The sequence below is a fragment of the Poromitra crassiceps genome (genome assembly GCF_964638095.1).
Source record: "Poromitra crassiceps genome assembly, chromosome: 2".
In the NCBI taxonomy this organism is placed as follows: Eukaryota; Metazoa; Chordata; class Actinopteri; order Beryciformes; family Melamphaidae; genus Poromitra; species Poromitra crassiceps.
The window spans coordinates 26,216,242-26,235,771 of NC_139624.1; the positions used below are offsets into that span (position 1 = coordinate 26,216,242).

A 19,530-nucleotide genomic window follows, 5' to 3' on the forward strand; every position below is an offset into this window, starting at 1 on the left:
TTCTGTCCTTGATTATCTGGATTCTGGGCCAGAATATTTGATTGGTACTCTAAGGCCTACAAAATAACCCTTCAGCCGGATGCGGAACTCACCATCTTTGGCTGTTTGGAATCTTTTCTGCTCCTCCCTACGGCTGTGTAACCATCTCTGACACAGGGGACGACTGTTGCCAAGAAACTCATTCTGAAGGAATTGAAGTCCCCCTCTCCACCTTCTTTTCAGCTGTGGTTGACGGACATGGTCTCAGATATGCGGATGGAGAGACTCAGGTTCCTGAGGACCAACTCACTTAAAAGATTCTCAACTATCCAGGACCCATTTCTGGCCTACTTTGACAATGTTAAAAGCGACAAGTGACCTGCCCCAGCTGATTTCTCATGGAGCCCTTGCGTGGGATCCCATGCACAACATCTCTTACAAGCACATAAGCACCTCACGCGGCTGCTAGCACCACGTTGTAATATTGGCATGTAGATAATATATCTATGCCTTTTTGTTGAGTTTGTTCCTTTTTGTTTTTTTGTGTTCTGAAAAAACTGGAAAAAAAGAAACAGAAACTGACAAAATGAAAACAACATAACAATGTGCAGGTAGAGACATGAAACCCTATCTGGGCTTATACTTGGTCTCTACCTCAGAAAACCAAACATGTAATAACAATACAATGTATGCACTTTAATGATGTGACTAAGATCGGAAGATCGGAATACTCCACGTCTTCCGACTATTGCTTAACTCTGACATTATTCGGGTTAAGGTCATCAGAAAATGCTGTTAACACGGCAGTGTCTTATTGAGAGTATTGTCTTAATCGGGTTACTACTGGAATATTGCAGTCCATGTAAACATAGGCATTGTAGAACTTTATATAGCAGGTAACAACTGAAAGAAATGGTTGGACTTTTCAAAATGGTATTCTTTTCCTTGGCCACGTGCAGATGGAGGCCGGGGGTGCCACAGGAAAGATCAACAAAGAGATTAATAGAAGAGAGGTATTCCCACGTTTTGCACTGGTGAGCTGTACAGAGAAGTAGGACATTTAGAGGAGTGAATGTCAGCTCCTGCTAAACACATTGTGTGACTCACTCAGTGTAACCCAGGCATTTCAAACACGGCTGCCCTACTTCCTGGGTGTGTGCACGTGTGCGTGTGTGCGCGCGCACATGAGTCTGCGCGCGTGCGTGTCTTTGTGTGTGTGTGTGTGTGTGTGTGTGTGCGTGCGTGACTCACCCGTTGAGCAGGGGTACAGAGGTGCGTCTCTTGCTCTTTGTGTGTGTGTGTGTGTGTGTGTGTGTGTGTGTGACTCACTCATTGAGCAGGGGTACAGAGGTGCGTCTCTTGCTCTTTGTGTGTGTGTGTGTGTGTGTGTGTGTGTGTGTGTGTGTGACTCACTCGTTGAGCAGGGGTACAGAGGTGCGTCTCTTGCTCTTTGTGTGTGTGTGTGTGTGTGTGTGTATGTGTGTGTGAGACACTCACTCGTTGAGCAGGGGTACAGAGGTGCGTCTCTTGCTCTTTGTGTGTGTGTGTGTGTGTGTGTGTGTGTGTGACTCACTCATTGAGCAGGGGTACAGAGGTGCGTCTCTTGCTCTTTGTGTGTGTGTGTGTGTGTGTGTGTGTGTGTGTGTGTGTGTGTGTGTGTGTGTGTGTGACTCACTCGTTGAGCAGGGGTACAGAGGTGCGTCTCTTGCTCTTTGTGTGTGTGTGTGTGTGTGTGTGTGTGACTCACTCATTGAGCAGGGGTACAGAGGTGCGTCTCTTGCTCTTTGTGTGTGTGTGTGTGTGTGTGTGTGTGTGTGTGACTCACTCGTTGAGCAGGGGTACAGAGGTGCGTCTCTTGCTCTTTGTGTGTGTGTGTGTGTGTGTGCGTGTGTGACTCACTCGTTGAGCAGGGGTACAGAGGTGCGTCTCTTGCTCTTTGTGTGTGTGTGTGTGTGTGTGTGTGTGACTCACTCGTTGAGCAGGGGTACAGAGGTGCGTCTCTTGCTCTTTGTGTGTGTGTGTGTGTGTGTGTGTATGTGTGTGTGAGACACTCACTCGTTGAGCAGGGGTACAGAGGTGCGTCTCTTGCTCTTTGTGTGTGTGTGTGTGTGTGTGTGTGTGTGTGTGTGTGTGTGTGTGTGTGTGTGACTCACTCATTGAGCAGGGGTACAGAGGTGCGTCTCTTGCTCTTTGTGTGTGTGTGTGTGTGTGTGTGTGTGTGACTCACTCGTTGAGCAGGGGTACAGAGGTGCGTCTCTTGCTCTTTGTGTGTGTGTGTGTGTGTGTGTGTGTGTGTGTGTGTGTGTGACTCACTCATTGAGCAGGGGTACAGAGGTGCGTCTCTTGCTCTTCTGGATCATGTTGGCCTGATTTCGGAGGGAGATGCGGAGAGTGGAGGGAGCCAGTCGACAGGGCTCACCGTCCACCTACATACACACACACGCGCGCACACACATGCACGCACGCACGCGCACACACACACACACACACACACACACACACACACACACACACACACACACACACACACACACACACACACACACACGCACACTCACCATTAACAAATGCAACACACACACACATCAGTCTTAGAAGGACACACCCCATATTCATACAGAACATAGCATATTCGTCACTGTCTAGTATGTATTTGTCATAAATCAATGGCATTGGTCAGCCTTCACATCTGTCTGTGGGTTTTACAAAGTGTAGCCAGTGGAAAAGCATTCAAACCATCTTGTGAGTAAGTGTCGTAACTCCATTCGTAACTCCCCTACCTCCATCTCAAGCCCCCCAGGCAAGAGTATACACCCGGGAAAGAGATACGGGCAGACGAGCCGTGTATTTCTGACTTTGTTTTGTTTGTTTCTGGCATCGTCTGACATAAATAGATCAATAATTTTTTTTTTTTATTATCTCTAGGCTGCAAACCGAGTGTGTGAGAGCTGAGTGTGTGTACTCACTTGAACAGGTATGGTCTTGAAGGTAGTGAGGATGACTTCTCTGCACTGGTGCAGTCTCTCTCCATGCCCGCCCACCTGCAGCGCCGCCTGGTGGACGGGCGGGGAGTCACACCAGAGATTAACAACAGGAGGACACACAACATTGTTCCTTCTTCCTTGGTTCTGCTCATCTCTCCGTCTCATTCGCTTCTGGCGTTCTTTGACCGCATAGCATCACCTCGACTCTACTCGCCTTTGTTACTACCTGTTGGTTTTCTACCGCAAATAGTCCCACCCCCCCATAACTGGTCGTCATAGCGATGCTGCAACGCCGCATAAAAGTGCTGTGCCGTGATGTGTAAATAGTCACAGCAAGGAGATAGATCGCCTCAGAGGCTCCTTTTAGCCAATCCATACATGTAACAATTACACTCATACAGTACTTCTCTTAAAGCCACAGTTGTTGTCCATCACTAAGGGGACATTCACACCAAAAGCGTTTTTTTCAGTCAGAACGTTATGAAAATCATGTCGAGGGCACTTCCATTGTGCACAAAACACAGCACACGGAGCGTTGTTTAGTTTTAGTTTTAGTCCAGTTTTGTTTGTTTGATGTTGTTCACTGTCAACATGAAAGCCAGATTATTGTCAATTCTGGCAGCAGCGGAGGTTGAGGATACCTCGGGAGGAGAAATGGTTGGAGGAGTGGAAAAGACGAGCAGGGCGCTTTTCCTCTAATGTTCAACTTTTTTCAGCTCTAAAAAGCCTACAGCGCTCCTCCAAAAACAACAGACGCCACCAGCGCTAAACACCAGGTGCGTTCATTAAAAGAGGAGCATGTTTAGCGCGTCCTTACATAGAGAATGAATTGCAGAAAGACGCTGGCAGCTCCAAAAACGCTTTTAGTCTGAATGTCCCCTAAGAATATATGTGTCCCTAAGAATATATGTGTCACTAAGAATATATGTGTCACTAAGAATATATGTGTCCGTCAGTTGTTGTCCTCACCAGTGAGGCCATGGTGAAGCCGATGACCTCGATGCAGCCGTCGTCGTGGCGCTGCGGTTCGAAGTCCCGGTGGTCGCCGGTGTTCCCCCATGGCATGGTGCCAGCACAGTACCTACACACGCACGCACACACACACACACACACACACACGCACGCACGCACGCACATACATACGCACACGCACACACACACACACACACACACACACACACACACAACTAAAGTCATGACACACCATTGCAAATGTCATGCAGTTGTCACCACTCCATGATGAACTGGTGCCAGCACAGTCACAGCTAACTAAGATATTGAATGTTTTTTAACTAGGGTTAGACCCATACATTATATCCTTTCTTTTCTTCAGTAAAACTGTTAAAGACCACATGAACGCTCTCAGAGAGGGTCGGTGACGTAACGGACTGAGATGCCTGAGATGAAAGAGGGTTGAGAGGCGGGCCGTAGTGTGTCGATGATTTGATTGGACAGTTCTGGGGACTGGAGTTGGCGCTTGTATGGGGTGTTCTGCCTCCAAATCCAGTGGGATTCAGCGTTTTCTGGCGCTACGCGAGTGGGATCTGCAGAGAACCGAGGATCTGGCTGCCTCCGCGCATACTGCTGTTTCAAAGCCGAGGCAAATGTGCCGGCCTGGAATATCCGAGGTGCCAGAGTATATTGTTCAAATGAGTAACTATAGTCATCCTTTAATTATCCCCATGGGGAAATTCATCCTCTACATTTGACCCATCCTCTACTAGGAACCTTCCTAGAACTAGGAGCAGTGAGCAGCTGCAGTGCAGCGCCCGGCGACCAACTCCAGTTCTTTTGCCATTGCCTTGGTCAGGGCCACTGACAGGAGTCTTAACTCTAACATACATGTCTTTTGGTGGTGGGAGGAAACCGGAGCACCCGGAGAAAACCCACACGAACATGCAAACTCGACACAGAAAGGACCTGGGACGGACCGGGGTTCGAACCCGGGACCTTCTTGCTGTGAGGCAACAGTGCTAACCACTGAGCCACCGTGCCGTGATTCTTGGAATGCGAGTTTAATGAACCAGTTACATGTCTTTGCATTCTACATTAAATGAAGACATTACCGTTTGTTTTATCTTGTATGTTACATACTTATTGGCCAAATATATTAACATTTATGGTCTAGAAAAGTCTGCCCATGTTGTAGGCACTAGGCAGCCATTTTGCATGCTCAGAATTTTCTTCTCGCAATGAAGATTCATTGACAGCTGTCATGTCATGATATGATTGGTTGAAATGGGGTAGAAATTTGATCGTTCTTTGTTATGTCAGCAAACTGTAGATTACACTTATGACTGAAATCCTGAAAAATGAACTTTTGATGTGAAAAAGTGTGGAAAAAAAAGAATTTGATTTTTGTGATTTTCTTTCACGGTGGCTCAGTGGTAGAGCTGTCGCCTCGCAATCAGAAGGTCCTGAGTTCGATTCTCGCCTGGGACACTGCGGGCGCTGTGGTTGTGTTCCCCCCATATCTTCAGTGCCTACTGCCCAGGTGGGGTATCTCGTCGTAAGGGCCTTTCTGTCTGTGTGGAGTTTGCATGTTCTCCCCGTGCTCCCCCAGGGGGGTTCCTCCGTATATAACCCCCCCCCATTAAAAACATGCAGAAGATCAGATCGTCATCGTCATCCGACCAGTGACGACAACATCCGAAGTCGGTCCCCGGGCGCTGTACGAGAAAGCGACCACTGCTCCTGGCCTGCCCTCCGGAGGAAAGGACAAAGCCAGGATGGGTTAAATGCAGAGGACAAATTTCACCGGCCACCGTCAGCATGTGTGTGTTTGTGGCCCTCCGTGCATGTGTTGATGTGTAACCGTGTGACAATAAAAGACGGGCTTGTCCGTCTGAAATCGTGTTTTAAAATCGTGTTTTGGCATACATGGTTAAACAGGTGCACTGAATACCCAGGGATGTGAACTAAAATATATAAAAAATACATCTTTGGATTCAGCTCGTCTTTAACACATTGAGTGCCACAGCGCTTCAGTAAAATTGTCTGGAGCCTGTGCCAGATTCACTTCCATTCAGTTGAAAACAGCTATAGAATTTTTTCTATTAGGGCTATATTGAGAGGGCTGGACTCTAATGAAACATTGAACACTCCTGCTTCTTCCAAAGAAGAAATTTTGTTTCTAGACAGTTCCATTATGAAATGACAGCCTCTGTAAGAAGTGCACTTTCAAGGGTTTTCTGCCGTTTTTTTTTACTTTTCAAGATATAGTGACTTTTATGAATACTTTTTGCACTCTAATTTCGAGCACATTCACTGACTCTGGCTGGTGTTTTCTGATGTGGTGGCGTGGTGTGGTTTCTGTGCAGCCTGTTCCCCCCTCCCCCCTCTCCCCCCCCCCCCCCCCCCCCCCCTCTCCACCTCTGAGCTGCGGGCTCCTCCCCACACGCACAGAGTCTGACTCCGTTTTTGCCCCGGACGGATCCTAGCGCAACAAGGAAATGCCAAACGCGACTGAACGAAAAGGGATTGGCCGTTCGGCTTCGGGTGCTGGCTTTCTGGCAGGGAATGGTGTGGAGAAACAGATAGATAGAAGATAGATATAAGCAGAAGAGCTCAGTTGTGGGCACGGGTGCAGCCGAGCCAACTGTCCACTCCGCTGCAGACAGAGCAATCTCTCGGCTCTGGCTGAAGCATGCATCGGTTTCCACTTTGATCACGTCTTTCCCTGCTGTCTCCTGCACAAAGTAAAGGATCTGAGGTGGGTGGCGCAGCTCCCGTGACGATGTTTAAGGTGGCGCCGTGTGATCCCTTGAAGGGATTCATGCTCACTGGCTAGGTACGACCTTAAACAGCAGAATTATGGAATAATATGAATTATGATTTTAGGACGTCCACAGACGTCCTTGGCACTCCTCGTTACATTTTTTTAGGACGTCCAGAGACGTCCTTGGCACTCAATGTGTTAATAAGTAATTTCCACAATATCAGTGACTATGTTAATGTTTATACTGTATCACCCACCTCGGAATGTTTAGAAACACAATGCACTGGAATTTCAGCTCCTGGATCTTAGGAGTTAGATCTGTACCATCACACTGAGAGAGAGAGAGAGAGAGAGAGAGAGAGAGAGAGACAGACAGAGAGAGAGAGAGAGAGAGAGAGAGAGAGAGAGAGAGAGAGAGACAGACAGTGACAGACAGAGAGAGAGAGAGAGAAATTTGTGGTTCATAAAGTGAGATAGAGGAACCACCAGGGGGCAGACAGTGTGCATGGTGCAGGTGTGATAGCTTTTAGCCTACATATGCATGGAAGGGACATTTTTACATTTTGAAATGGATGAGCAAGTGTCAGGTCAAGATGCATTCCCAGAAGGAAACAGCAGCACAAGACAATCAAATACGGTGAAGCAGGGGCCAAAACCAGCACTACCCACGGAAGGCTCTGGGAATCGTTGGCTGTATTTAGGCTCTAATTAAATTTTAAATCAACCTGAGTATCTTCTGTCCCTGCTTTTCTTCCACTTTGGTTTCTACAGTAGCACAAGGCTACACCTGTTTTGCTTCCACTTTGGTGTCTACAGTAGCACAAGGCTACACCTGCTTTGCTTCCACTTTGGTGTCTACAGTAGCACAAGGCTACACCTGCTTTGCTTCCACTTTGGTTTCTACAGTAGCACAAGGCTACACCTGCTTTGCTTCCACTTTGGTGTCTACAGTAGCACAAGGCTACACCTGCTTTGCTTCCACTTTGGTTTCTACAGTAGCACAAGGCTACACCTGCTTTTCTTCCACTTTGGTGTCTACAGTAGCACAAGGCTACACCTGCTTTGCTTCCACTTTGGTGTCTACAGTAGCACAAGGCTACACCTGCTTTGCTTCCACTTTGGTTTCTACAGTAGCACAAGGCTACACCTGCTTTGCTTCCACTTTGGTTTCTACAGTAGCACAAGGCTACACCTGCTTTGCTTCCACTTTGGTGTCTACAGTAGCACAAGGCTACACCTGCTTTGCTTCCACTTTGGTGTCTACAGTAGCACAAGGCCACACCTGCTTTGCTTCCACTTTGGTTTCTACAGTAGCACAAGGCTACACCTGCTTTGCTTCCACTTTGGTTTCTACAGTAGCACAAGGCTACACCTGCTTTGCTTCCACTTTGGTTTCTACAGTAGCACAAGGCTACACCTGCTTTGCTTCCACTTTGGTGTCTACAGTAGCACAAGGCTACACCTGCTTTGCTTCCACTTTAGTGTCTACAGTAGCACAAGGCTACACCTGCTTTGCTTCCACTTTGGTGTCTACAGTAGCACAAGGCTACACCTGCTTTGCTTCCACTTTGGTGTCTACAGTAGCACAAGGCTACACCTGCTTTGCTTCCACTTTGGTTTCTACAGTAGCACAAGGCTACACCTGCTTTGCTTCCACTTTGGTTTCTACAGTAGCACAAGGCTACACCTGCTTTGCTTCCACTTTGGTTTCTACAGTAGCACAAGGCTACATCTGCTTTGCTTCCACTTTGGTTTCTACAGTAGCACAAGGCTACACCTGCTTTGCTTCCACTTTGGTTTCTACAGTAGCACAAGGCTACACCTGCTTTGCTTCCACTTTGGTTTCTACAGTAGCACAAGGCTACACCTGCTTTGCTTCCACTTTGGTTTCTACAGTAGCACAAGGCTACATCTGCTTTGCTTCCACTTTGGTTTCTACAGTAGCACAAGGCTACACCTGCTTTGCTTCCACTTTGGTTTCTACAGTAGCACAAGGCTACACCTGCTTTGCTTCCACTTTGGTTTCTACAGTAGCACAAGGCTACATCTGCTTTGCTTCCACTTTGGTGTCTACAGTAGCACAAGGCTACACCTGCTTTGCTTCCACTTTGGTTTCTACAGTAGCACAAGGCTACATCTGCTTTGCTTCCACTTTGGTTTCTACAGTAGCACAAGGCTACACCTGCTTTGCTTCCACTTTGGTTTCTACAGTAGCACAAGGCTACACCTGCTTTGCTTCCACTTTGGTTTCTACAGTAGCACAAGGCTACACCTGCTTTGCTTCCACTTTGGTTTCTACAGTAGCACAAGGCTACACCTGCTTTGCTTCCACTTTGGTGTACTGTCTACAGTAGCACAAGGCTACACCTGCTTTGCTTCCACTTTGGTGTCTACAGTAGCACAAGGCTACAGCGTAAATGAGCACATACAGTACAGCAGGAATGAGACCTGGGTATTAGCAGCACTTCCGGTTCCCTCGTCTCAAAGCCAATGGGATGTTTGTTTGTACGGGGATTTTGATTAAATGCCTGAAATAAGGTCTGTGGTTAACAAAAGTTTGTGAAAGTTGTATTCACAGGGATGCAAAGTCATGGAAGAGTGAAAAAAGTGACTTTTTGAAGTGTAAATGTGATTTTTTTAACACATTCACTGCCAGCCGTTTTTCAATACTGTAGTTAGCTTCTGCCAAGGTTTTTTTTTGAGGATTCTGGCTCATCTTTCAAGAGCCGAGGATTCGTTTCTGTTAGGATTTTGTGAACACACAATATCTCAAAAGAACTAATAGAATGTGTGCTTTCTCTGTCTAAAAGAGTTAGTTTGTAGAGTTAGTAGTTATGTAAGCATTAGCAGTTGAATACAGCATGGTTTCAGCGTCTGAAAATTTATTCTGAGATAAACGGCTTTTTGTGAAATTCGATAGAACAGTCACTTTAACCATTCATTTTTGGCATCAGTAAGACGTCAGACATCTAAACAATAGTTTTGAACAGTCATTTCCTCCATAACAGCAGGAAACACCCCTCTCCTTCAAACTCCTCCCTCCGTGTGTGTTCTTCTTGGCTGCAGCGGGCTCGTTTCTGTTGCTGCTGTAACCTCGCGTCACCAGGCTCACTGCTTTGCTGTTACTGTGCCTGTCTGCTGGCGGCCGCTGGGCAAGTCTGGATGGGCTCGCTCGCTTCGGTTGAGAGCTTTGATGAAGCTTTTGCGATTCTGGTCATATTTATGCTGCGTGTTTCAAAGTGTGTTCCACCTGTAATCTATTATGCAAATTTGCAATCCCGCACCGCCAGCAATCAGCGCGAAAACGAAAGCGTTTTCGCCAATCCATTTTCATGAGAATGGCTTCCTCACACTGCTTTTTGCTTGCCTTCCTCTAGTCAGGAGAGCACTGTCGCCACTTAGTGGGTCGGTGGAATGGGTTGTACACGTTCGGTGGCTCCAATATTTATATAAGAGATGTAAAAGGGTTAGATGCACATCCCACGGTCAAAAAAAAAAAAAAAAAAAAATTGGACGTAAAAACACGTCATTGGCAGTCAACCGTTGGATTTTGTTTGACGTAAAAACACGTCATTGGCAGTGAACGTGTTAAATCACAATTTTCAGAAAAAAAAAGTGGCAGAACATCAGCCAGCTCATTTCCACTGGCAGTGCATTCAGTCCTACGCCCATCCTGATGCATTTGTCCAATCGCCCGAGCTTAATCCACAACACTGAGGTGTGTGGGGCCTGTGCTGCTGCCCCGCCCCCGACATGTCCACAGTGACAGGGACAGAGAGGGAGTGTGTCTGTCCCATGCTGCTGCCCCGCCCCCGACATGTCCACAGTGACGGGGACAGAGAGGGAGAGTGTGTCTGTCCCATGCTGCTGCCCCACCCCCGACATGTCCACAGTGACAGGAACAGAGAGGGATAGTGTGTCTGTCCCATGCTGCTGCCCCACCCCCGACATGTCCACAGTGACGGGGACAGAGAGGGAGCGTGTGTCTGTCCCATGCTGCTGCCCCGCCCCCGACATGTCCACAGTGACAGGGACAGAGAGGGAGAGTGTGTCTGTCCCATGCTGCTGCCCCGCCCCCGACATGTCCACACTGGCGGGGACAGAGAGGGAGAGTGTGTCTGTCCCATGCTGCTGCCCCGCCCCCGACATGTCCACAGTGACGGGGACAGAGAGGGAGCGTGTGTCTGTCCCATGCTGCTGCCCCGCCCCCGACATGTCCACAGTGACAGGGACAGAGAGGGAGAGTGTGTCTGTCCCATGCTGATGCCCCGCCCCCGACATGTCCACAGTGACGGGGACAGAGAGGGAGAGTGTGTCTGTCCCATGCTGCTGCCCCGCCCCCGACATGTCCACAGTGACGGGGACAGAGAGGGAGAGTGTGTCTGTCCCATGCTGCTGCCCCGCCCCCGACATGTCCACAGTGACGAGGACAGAGAGGGAGAGTGTGTCTGTCCCATGCTGCTGCCCCGCCCCCGACATGTCCACAGTGACGGGGACAGAGAGGGAGCGTGTGTCTGTCCCATGCTGCTGCCCCGCCCCCGACATGTCCACAGTGACGGGGACAGAGAGGGAGAGTGTGTCTGTCCCATGCTGCTGCTCCGCCCCCGACATGTCCACAGTGACGAGGACAGAGAGGGAGAGTGTGTCTGTCCCATGCTGCTGCTCCGCCCCCGACATGTCCACAGTGACGAGGACAGAGAGGGAGAGTGTGTCTGTCCCATGCTGCTGCCCCGCCCCCGACATGTCCACAGTGACGGGGACAGAGAGGGAGAGTGTGTCTGTCCCATGCTGCTGCCCCGCCCCCGACATGTCCACAGTGACGGGGACAGAGAGGGAGAGTGTGTCTGTCCCATGCTGCTGCCCCGCCCCCGACATGTCCACAGTGACGGGGACAGAGAGGGAGAGTGTGTCTGTCCCATGCTGCTGCCCCGCCCCCGACATGTCCACAGTGACGGGGACAGAGAGGGAGAGTGTGTCTGTCCCATGCTGCTGCCCCGCCCCCGACATGTCCACAGTGACGGGGACAGAGAGGGAGAGTGTGTCTGTCCCATGCTGCTGCTCCGCCCCCGACATGTCCACAGTGACGGGGACAGAGAGGGAGAGTGTGTCTGTCCCATGCTGCTGCCCCGCCCCCGACATGTCCACAGTGACGGGGACAGAGAGGGAGAGTGTGTCTGTCCCATGCTGCTGCCCCGCCCCCGACATGTCCACAGTGACAGGGACAGAGAGGGAGAGTGTGTCTGTCCCATGCTGATGCCCCGCCCCCGACATGTCCACAGTGACGGGGACAGAGAGGGAGAGTGTGTCTGTCCCATGCTGCTGCCCCGCCCCCGACATGTCCACACTGGCGGGGACAGAGAGGGAGAGTGTGTCTGTCCCATGCTGCTGCCCCGCCCCCGACATGTCCACAGTGACGGGGACAGAGAGGGAGAGTGTGTCTGTCCCATGCTGCTGCCCCGCCCCCGACATGTCCACAGTGACGGGGACAGAGAGGGAGAGTGTGTCTGTCCCATGCTGCTGCCCCGCCCCCGACATGTCCACACTGGCAGGAACAGAGACAGAGTGTGTCTGTCCCATGCTGATGCCCCGCCCCCTACATGTCCACACTGGCAGGAACAGAGACAGAGTGTGTGGTCACTCACCACCACTCTGACGTGCTTGGACAAATCCCTGGAGCTTCTCTGGAGGAAATCTGAGAATGCGGCCTGCCCAGACCCACACACACACGCACACGCACGCACACACACACACACACACACACACACACACACACACACACACACACACACACACGCACACACACACACAAATAAATACACGGTGCATAACCACAGAAAAGACCCCAGTCAAACAGAATTACAGGTCATTACATTTCCCTCATTAAAAAGAGATCACTCCCATCCTTGCTTCCTCTCCTCCTCCCACCCGTCCCTTCCCTCTCTCATTCTTCACAGGCTATAGCAGGTTTCAAAACATCAGGTTTAAAGGGATACGCCAACATTTTGAGAGTTTAGGCCATTTGCCATATTGACAAAACTAGAATGTACATGGCTTTATTTTCAATCTGCGTGCTGCGGTAGAGCCCTCACTGCTACTTAGCTTAGCGCTACAACGGCAGTCTATGGTACTTTTGCCTACTCCCGTTCAGTCGCCCAAAATACACATTGTAACAGCGGCAGAAACACTCACATGTATATGTTGTGACTTGTGTACTCACCACGCCATGAATAATACAAAGTTACGTGAAACGGTCATTTTCATAGTAAATCCACACACCGAGAACTAAACAAAGAGTAACCGAACTAACAGATTACGGTATAACCAAACTGACTTCCTCGTTTGACACGTGACGCATGCGCTGTGTGCAGCAGTGCGCATGCAGCGAATGCGCCACATGGTAAACGAGGAAGTCAGTTCGGTTCTGATAAGTTCTAGTTTTGATATCGGCAATGTGGCAAATGTTGCCGTATCCCTTTAAGACTATTCACCTTATGTTCCAACACAGGGGTCAGCCAATGACTTCCTTTTTTGTTGACACTTCCTGTGACTTATATTGTGTTCATTGTGTTAACTGTGGCCAACACTGCATGAGGGGCTTTAAAGATTTAGGTTTGACCAGGTAAAACAGACAGCATTTTGAACAGGAAGTCGTAACACAACTGGGTCAAGTGGGCGGGGTTACATAAGGTGGATGAGACCCGTTTAATGGTTTAGATTTGAATCACAGACCAATTAAAATCCAGAAAAGACACAAAGCTGGTGAATTTCCAATTAAAGGTACTACATGTGATTTTGGAGAAAGATTGAGTCAACATGGTTCTCATTTTCCCAGGTCATCAAATACTGATGCTTTGGGTTGGTGCGCCGGACCGTCCAACAACCCAAAGCGTGGGGATTTGATGACCTGGGAAAATGAGAACCATGTTGACTCAATCTTTCTCCAAAATCATATAGGACAAATCAGCATTACATCACAACCACCCAGAAATGCGGAACCCCGCAGCAGTTAACTATGAGTTGTGCCAAACAAGCGTTAATATCTCATAAACTATACATCACATCGCTTATATTTTGACATTCTGAGTGAGAGCAGAAGCAGCTCAAGAGTCTGATGTATAATATACTGTATGCATGTCGTGTTAAAGTGAAATATTGCCGTTTTTAAAAATTTAAACAGCACAGCCGGCTAGAGTGAGACACTCAAGGCTGGGTCCCATTGCCGTTTCCACCCAGTGATGCCATTTGTTTATCAAAATGCTGATCGGCTGATCCCTCTAATAGCTCCTTTAAACATAGCTAATGAAAGTTCTGAAACTATAAATGCGCCTTATTAAAAAAAGAGAAGAGGAAATGAATTGTGGTGGAACATGAAGTACAACTGTGTTGAGTAAAGCAGATAGGATGCAGATTGCACGACTAATCCTGTTGTGGATTGATCTAAGAATGGAAACGCAGTGCAAAGAAACTGGTCATTGCATGGTGAAAAATAATAGAAATAATAACAGTATTTAAAGGAAGACTCTGCCCATTTTCAACCAGCTTTGTATTATTAGAACATCAGTAGTATATCAGAAAACTGTAAACGGTTTTGAAGTCTGTCATTTAATTTGACAGTTATTGTGTTAAAGTGTGGACCAGTGACATCACTGGTCCACACTAACTCAAATTAATAACTCATTAACTCAAATCAACTCTCAATAACTGTCAAACTATTCATCATTCATCTAGTTTGACAGTTATTGAGAGTTGATTTGAGTTAGTGTGGACCAGTGATGTCACTGGTCCACACTTTAACACTCAATAACTGTCAAATTAATTGACAGACTTCAAAACCGTTTACAGTTTTCTGATATACTACTGATGTTCTAATAATACAAAGCTGGTTGAAAATGGGCGGAGTGTTCCTTTAAGATATTTGAATCATTTTTAAAACCTTAAATGTAGATAATGTAGATGCCCTGTTTAATATGAACCTTCCCTCATTAGTATCTCCTCTCCTCCTTCATCCCTCTCTTCTCCTCTCCTCCTTCATCCCTCTCTTCTCCTCCCGTCCTCCATCCCTCTCTTCACTTTCTCTCCTTCACTCCCACTTCTGTCTCTAATGCGCTTCCCTCGCTCCCCTCAGGCACAACTTGAATCCCTGCCGCTGTAAGTGCTGGGGGGTGTGTGTGTGTGTGTGTGTGTGTGTGTGTGTGTGTGTGTGTGTGTGTGTGTGTGTGTGTGTGTGTGCGTGCGCGTGTGTGTAGTCAAGTACACTCACTCCTGCATAGAACATCTTGTTGCGGAAGCGACTGTTAAACTTTTCAGGGTTGGCCTCTGGAAAGACACAATCATAGAGGAAAGAGAAAGGGAATACAATTAGTGAATATTGTAGGCTACAGTTTAGTAAAACTCCAACTCATCACCGTCAAAGCAAAACAATCTGTAGATCTCCATGCATACCAATACTCTCATTACCAGGACGAATCACAAACATTTACAGAACATGGTTTGAAGCAACATAAGTTCTCTAATAACCTGGTTTACATGGCTTCATTTAGTAATTCCACATCATGCATTTGATTTTGCACTGCACTGCAGCATGTTGTATGTTGCATGTCATCATACTGATAAGTCCTGTAAGGTCAGAATAGATAGCAGAGTAAAATAGAAGAGACTTGGCACCTCTGGACTCGTGGAACTCCAGGGTGACGTTAGCGTCGAAGCCCAGGCTGAAGTAGTTGTTGAACACATTCAGAGGCAGCTGGGAGCAGGGGAGAAAATGCCATAATGAGTGTGTTTCTTTCTATATGCATGTAGTATATATATATATATATATATATATATATATATATATATATATATATATATATATATATATATATACTGTGTATATACACACACACACACACACACACACACACACACACACACACACACACACACACACTCACAGTGTGTATATATATATATATATACAAAACCCACCTCTTCACACTCGCCTTCACCTGCTAACCCCATCTCTTATTTTCTTATTTTCTATTTATTTTCCTATTACAAATGTACTTATTAAATGATTTTACTCTGTGTGTAAAGCGACTTTGAGTACTTAGAAAAGCGCTATATAAATTGAATGTATTATTATTATATATATATAGTATATATATTATATATATATAAATATAAATACCCTATAAAAGGTAAGAATAGGCTGGCTATTATTGTTATTTACCTGTAGCCTTCATCTGAAGCACTTGCCACCTCCAGTGATGTGAGCATGATATTCACCGTTTAATTCTCTTGCTGGTGTCAGTAATGTGATTCTTATACATAAGAAGGCCTTTAAGTTTAATTTTGTTTGAAATGAAGATGGACACTGAGCTGAAGCCCTGACCTCTGAGCAGCTTCTGACCTTCTGGCTGCCCTCCTCCGGCTGGGCAGGGCTCTTCTCTACCAGCAGGTTCCACCGGTCCAACTGGACCACCGACCCGTCCTCCACATAACACAACACCTTGGATACTGGCTCGTCTGTATAACCCTGCAGAGACAGAGAGACACAGACAAATAGACAGACAGACAGACAGACAGACAGACAGACAGACAGACAGACAGACAGACAGAGAGACAGACAGACAGACAGACAGAGAGACAGACAGACAGACAGACAGACAGACAGACAGACAGACAGACAGACAGACAGACAGACAGACAGACAGAGAGACAGACAGACAGACAGACAGACAGACAGACAGACAGACAGACAGACAGACAGACAGACAGACAGAAGACAGACAGACAGACAGACAGAGAAAGAGATTACAACATGGCATCTGTTTACACACTTCTTTATTCTAGTACAATGTTTGTCAATATTTCCCAGCCAATGAGAAAGATTACATCACATACACAGTCAGTGTCAGTATTGTGACAGTTCAGTTGAAGTTCCCATTTTTACAGAAAAATACAGAACATACAGAAAAAAGTACATTTCACATTCATAATGTTTAGAGGCACACGATTATTATTATGGTCATTATGTTATTAACTCTTTGTATATACAGCACTTAAAGCTAATGCTGTATAAATAAGTCAAACAAGGGACCAAAAGAAATAAAAAAACAAAGAGCAATCGAGCATATTAAGACAAATTATTGCATAAAAGCCAGTCTATAAAAATGAGTCTTAAAAAAACCTCTTTAAAAAGCCTTAAAAAGGACCGCTTTGCAGATGAATTATTGCCTCTCTCTCTCTTCCCCCCCCCTCTCTCTCCCCCCCCTCTCTCTCCCCCCCCCCTCTCTCCCTCCCCCCCCCTCTCTCTCTCTCTCTCCCCCCCCTCTCTCTCTCTCTCTCTCTCCCCCCCCCTCTCTCTCTCTCCCTCCCCCCCCCCTCTCTCTCTCTCTCTCTCCCCCCCCCTCTCTCTCTCTCCCTCCCCCCCCCCCTCTCTCTCTCTCTCTCTCCCCCCCCCCTCTCTCTCTCGGAACACCAAGGTCACCGCTCTCTCTCTCTCTCTCTCTCTCTCGACAAAGCTTAACACTTTGTCGTTTGCTCCCTCTGTCTCTCTCACTGTATCTCCTCTGTTCTCGCCAACAAGGTCACCACACAAAAACACTCAAAGAGAGAGAGGAACAGATACTGTAGCATGTAATGATAGGCTTTCAGTAAGTGGCTATTGAAGCTGCTTCACTGACACCATAATAACCACTTTAAACGCAAAGAGAAGCTAAGAGCCGGCCACACGCACGCATGCGCACGCACGCACACACGCACACTATTACATTCAGCCCCTCTCGGCACAATGAGTAGGTATGCATGATTCAAGCGACTTTGAGTATCTAGAAAAGCGCTATATAAGTTGTTTATTATTATTATGATTATGATTCATATTTATGGTTGTATATCAAAGGAGTAGACGTTGGCTCTTAGAGAGGGGATGCCTATGTCCATATTAGGCGTCAGCTCCTTCTCTCTTTGCCCTTTCACAAGATGCCGGTGCCCAGCTAGACAGCGTGTCAGTTAGCCTGCTCGGGTATCGCAGCCTATTCGTTTGATAGGGATCCTTTCTGTTATGTCCTTGTCAAATGTCCAAACTAAACGTTTTTGGGATTACCACAACGGAGCCCTCGAACCCAAACAGACGGAGCTGTCTGTGAGACGCAGAGGCATCACCTGAGCTATGCAAGTCGAACCCAAACAGACGGAGCTGTCTGTGAGACCCAGAGGCATCACCTGAGCTATGCAAGTCAGACCCAAACAGACGGAGCTGTCTGTGAGACCCAGAGGCATCACCTGAGCTATGCAAGTCAGACCCAAACAGACGGAGCTGTCTGAAGCTGTGTTTCCATTACAGTTTTTCGCAAAATAATTGCGATATTTCTACAATTTCGACAATGTACAATTGCGACTTGTAGGCGTTTCCATTGAAGTTAAGTTTGAGTGACGGCGCACACACCTGAACGAAATTCCCCGTTGCAGCAGCTGCCACAGTGATTACGCACGGGGATCTGCCCCAAATCCCGTCCCCTGCATGCTCAATGCAAATCACAACATGAAGTTACAACGCATATAAACGAGCCTGATTATCAATTCAAAAGAAAATGAGTGTCAACATATTGCTGGCTGCAGTGAATGCAGTGAGCGCGAGAGGCAGAGGAAAAAAGGTAGCCTACAACTGCGCGCACACAGACAGGCAGCCTGTCACAATGGAGCGATTTCTGTCATTAAACATGATCTATTTTCCCCAGCTCCGCTTTTGCACAACACTCGTCTTTCTGCTAGGTAGCGTTGCTTAAAAGTTTTCCAATTGCTGCGGAGGTTTTGCCACGGCTTATCGAACCGTTTCTCCCTCATTTTCCTTTCATTTTCCGCTCCGTTTCCAAAGGGGAAGATGGGTCACATGACATGCAAATGCGAAAAATGTGTTTCCATTACACTTTTGCGATAAACTGCTATATCGACACGTCTGAAAAACCACCTCATGAGAGCGCAAAAACTTTTTGCGATATTTGGGAGGTTTTTCGAAATTTACGTGTTTCCATTACCCACTTTCTATTGCGATATATAGATTTTGCGCATTTCTGAGAGTAATGGAAACACGACTTGAGAGACCCAGAGGCATCACCTGAGCTATGCAAGTCAGACCCAAACAGACGGGGCTGTCTGAGAGACCCAGAGGCATCACCTGAGCTATGCAAGTCGAACTCAAACAGACGGGGCTGTCTGTGAGACGCAGAGGCATCACCTGAGCTATGCAAGTCGAACCCAAACAGACGGAGCTGTCTGTGAGACCCAGAGGCATCACCTGAGCTATGCAAGTCGAACCCAAACAGACGGGGCTGTCTGTGAGACGCAGAGGCATCACCTGAGCTATGCAAGTCGGCTACAGGTGAGCGAACGCCCCTCATTTGATAACAGCCTTCTTATTACATGTTACGGTGACAGCTGGTCTTTAATATGCTCTATGGATGCAGACAACAAACCGCCCCCCCCCCCCCCCACACACACACACACACTGTTTGTCCTCCATCATCGTTCCCTCCATCACTCCCTTCCTCTCTCTCCTCCAATTCATCTTTTTTCCTCTCGATTCCCCCCTCATTCCCTCCATCTCATTCTATACTGGTAATCAAGGTCAAGGTCTCTCTCTCTCTCTCTCTCCTCTCTCTCTCTCTCTCTCTCTCTCTCTGGACTGAGTCAGGAAATCAGTGTGCCACAGACTGCGCTGACTGACACACAAACACACACTCACGACACACACACACACACGCACACACACACACGCGCGCACACACAATCGGATGAGAGTAGCACTCAACAGCAGGGCCTCCACTGTGGTACTCACACTCAGCTGAGCTCTTATTCCCTCTCTGTGAT

At 47.6% G+C, this 19,530-nt stretch overlaps 1 protein-coding gene across 1 annotated transcript in view; it reads right to left on the reverse strand.

The window, feature by feature from the left end:
• dgki (diacylglycerol kinase, iota) overlaps positions 1-19,530 on the reverse strand; it is a gene marked incomplete at both ends in the record, with an annotated part of 156,072 nt that overhangs the window by 23,875 nt on the left and 112,667 nt on the right. The window contains 8 exons of the mRNA XM_083661748.1: positions 2,293-2,405; positions 2,946-3,032; positions 3,933-4,044; positions 6,939-7,012; positions 12,324-12,386; positions 14,942-14,997; positions 15,346-15,424; positions 16,073-16,198. Coding sequence (XP_083517874.1) covers positions 2,293-2,405; positions 2,946-3,032; positions 3,933-4,044; positions 6,939-7,012; positions 12,324-12,386; positions 14,942-14,997; positions 15,346-15,424; positions 16,073-16,198 — 710 coding nt within the window. The remainder of the gene's footprint in view (positions 1-2,292; positions 2,406-2,945; positions 3,033-3,932; positions 4,045-6,938; positions 7,013-12,323; positions 12,387-14,941; positions 14,998-15,345; positions 15,425-16,072; positions 16,199-19,530) is intronic.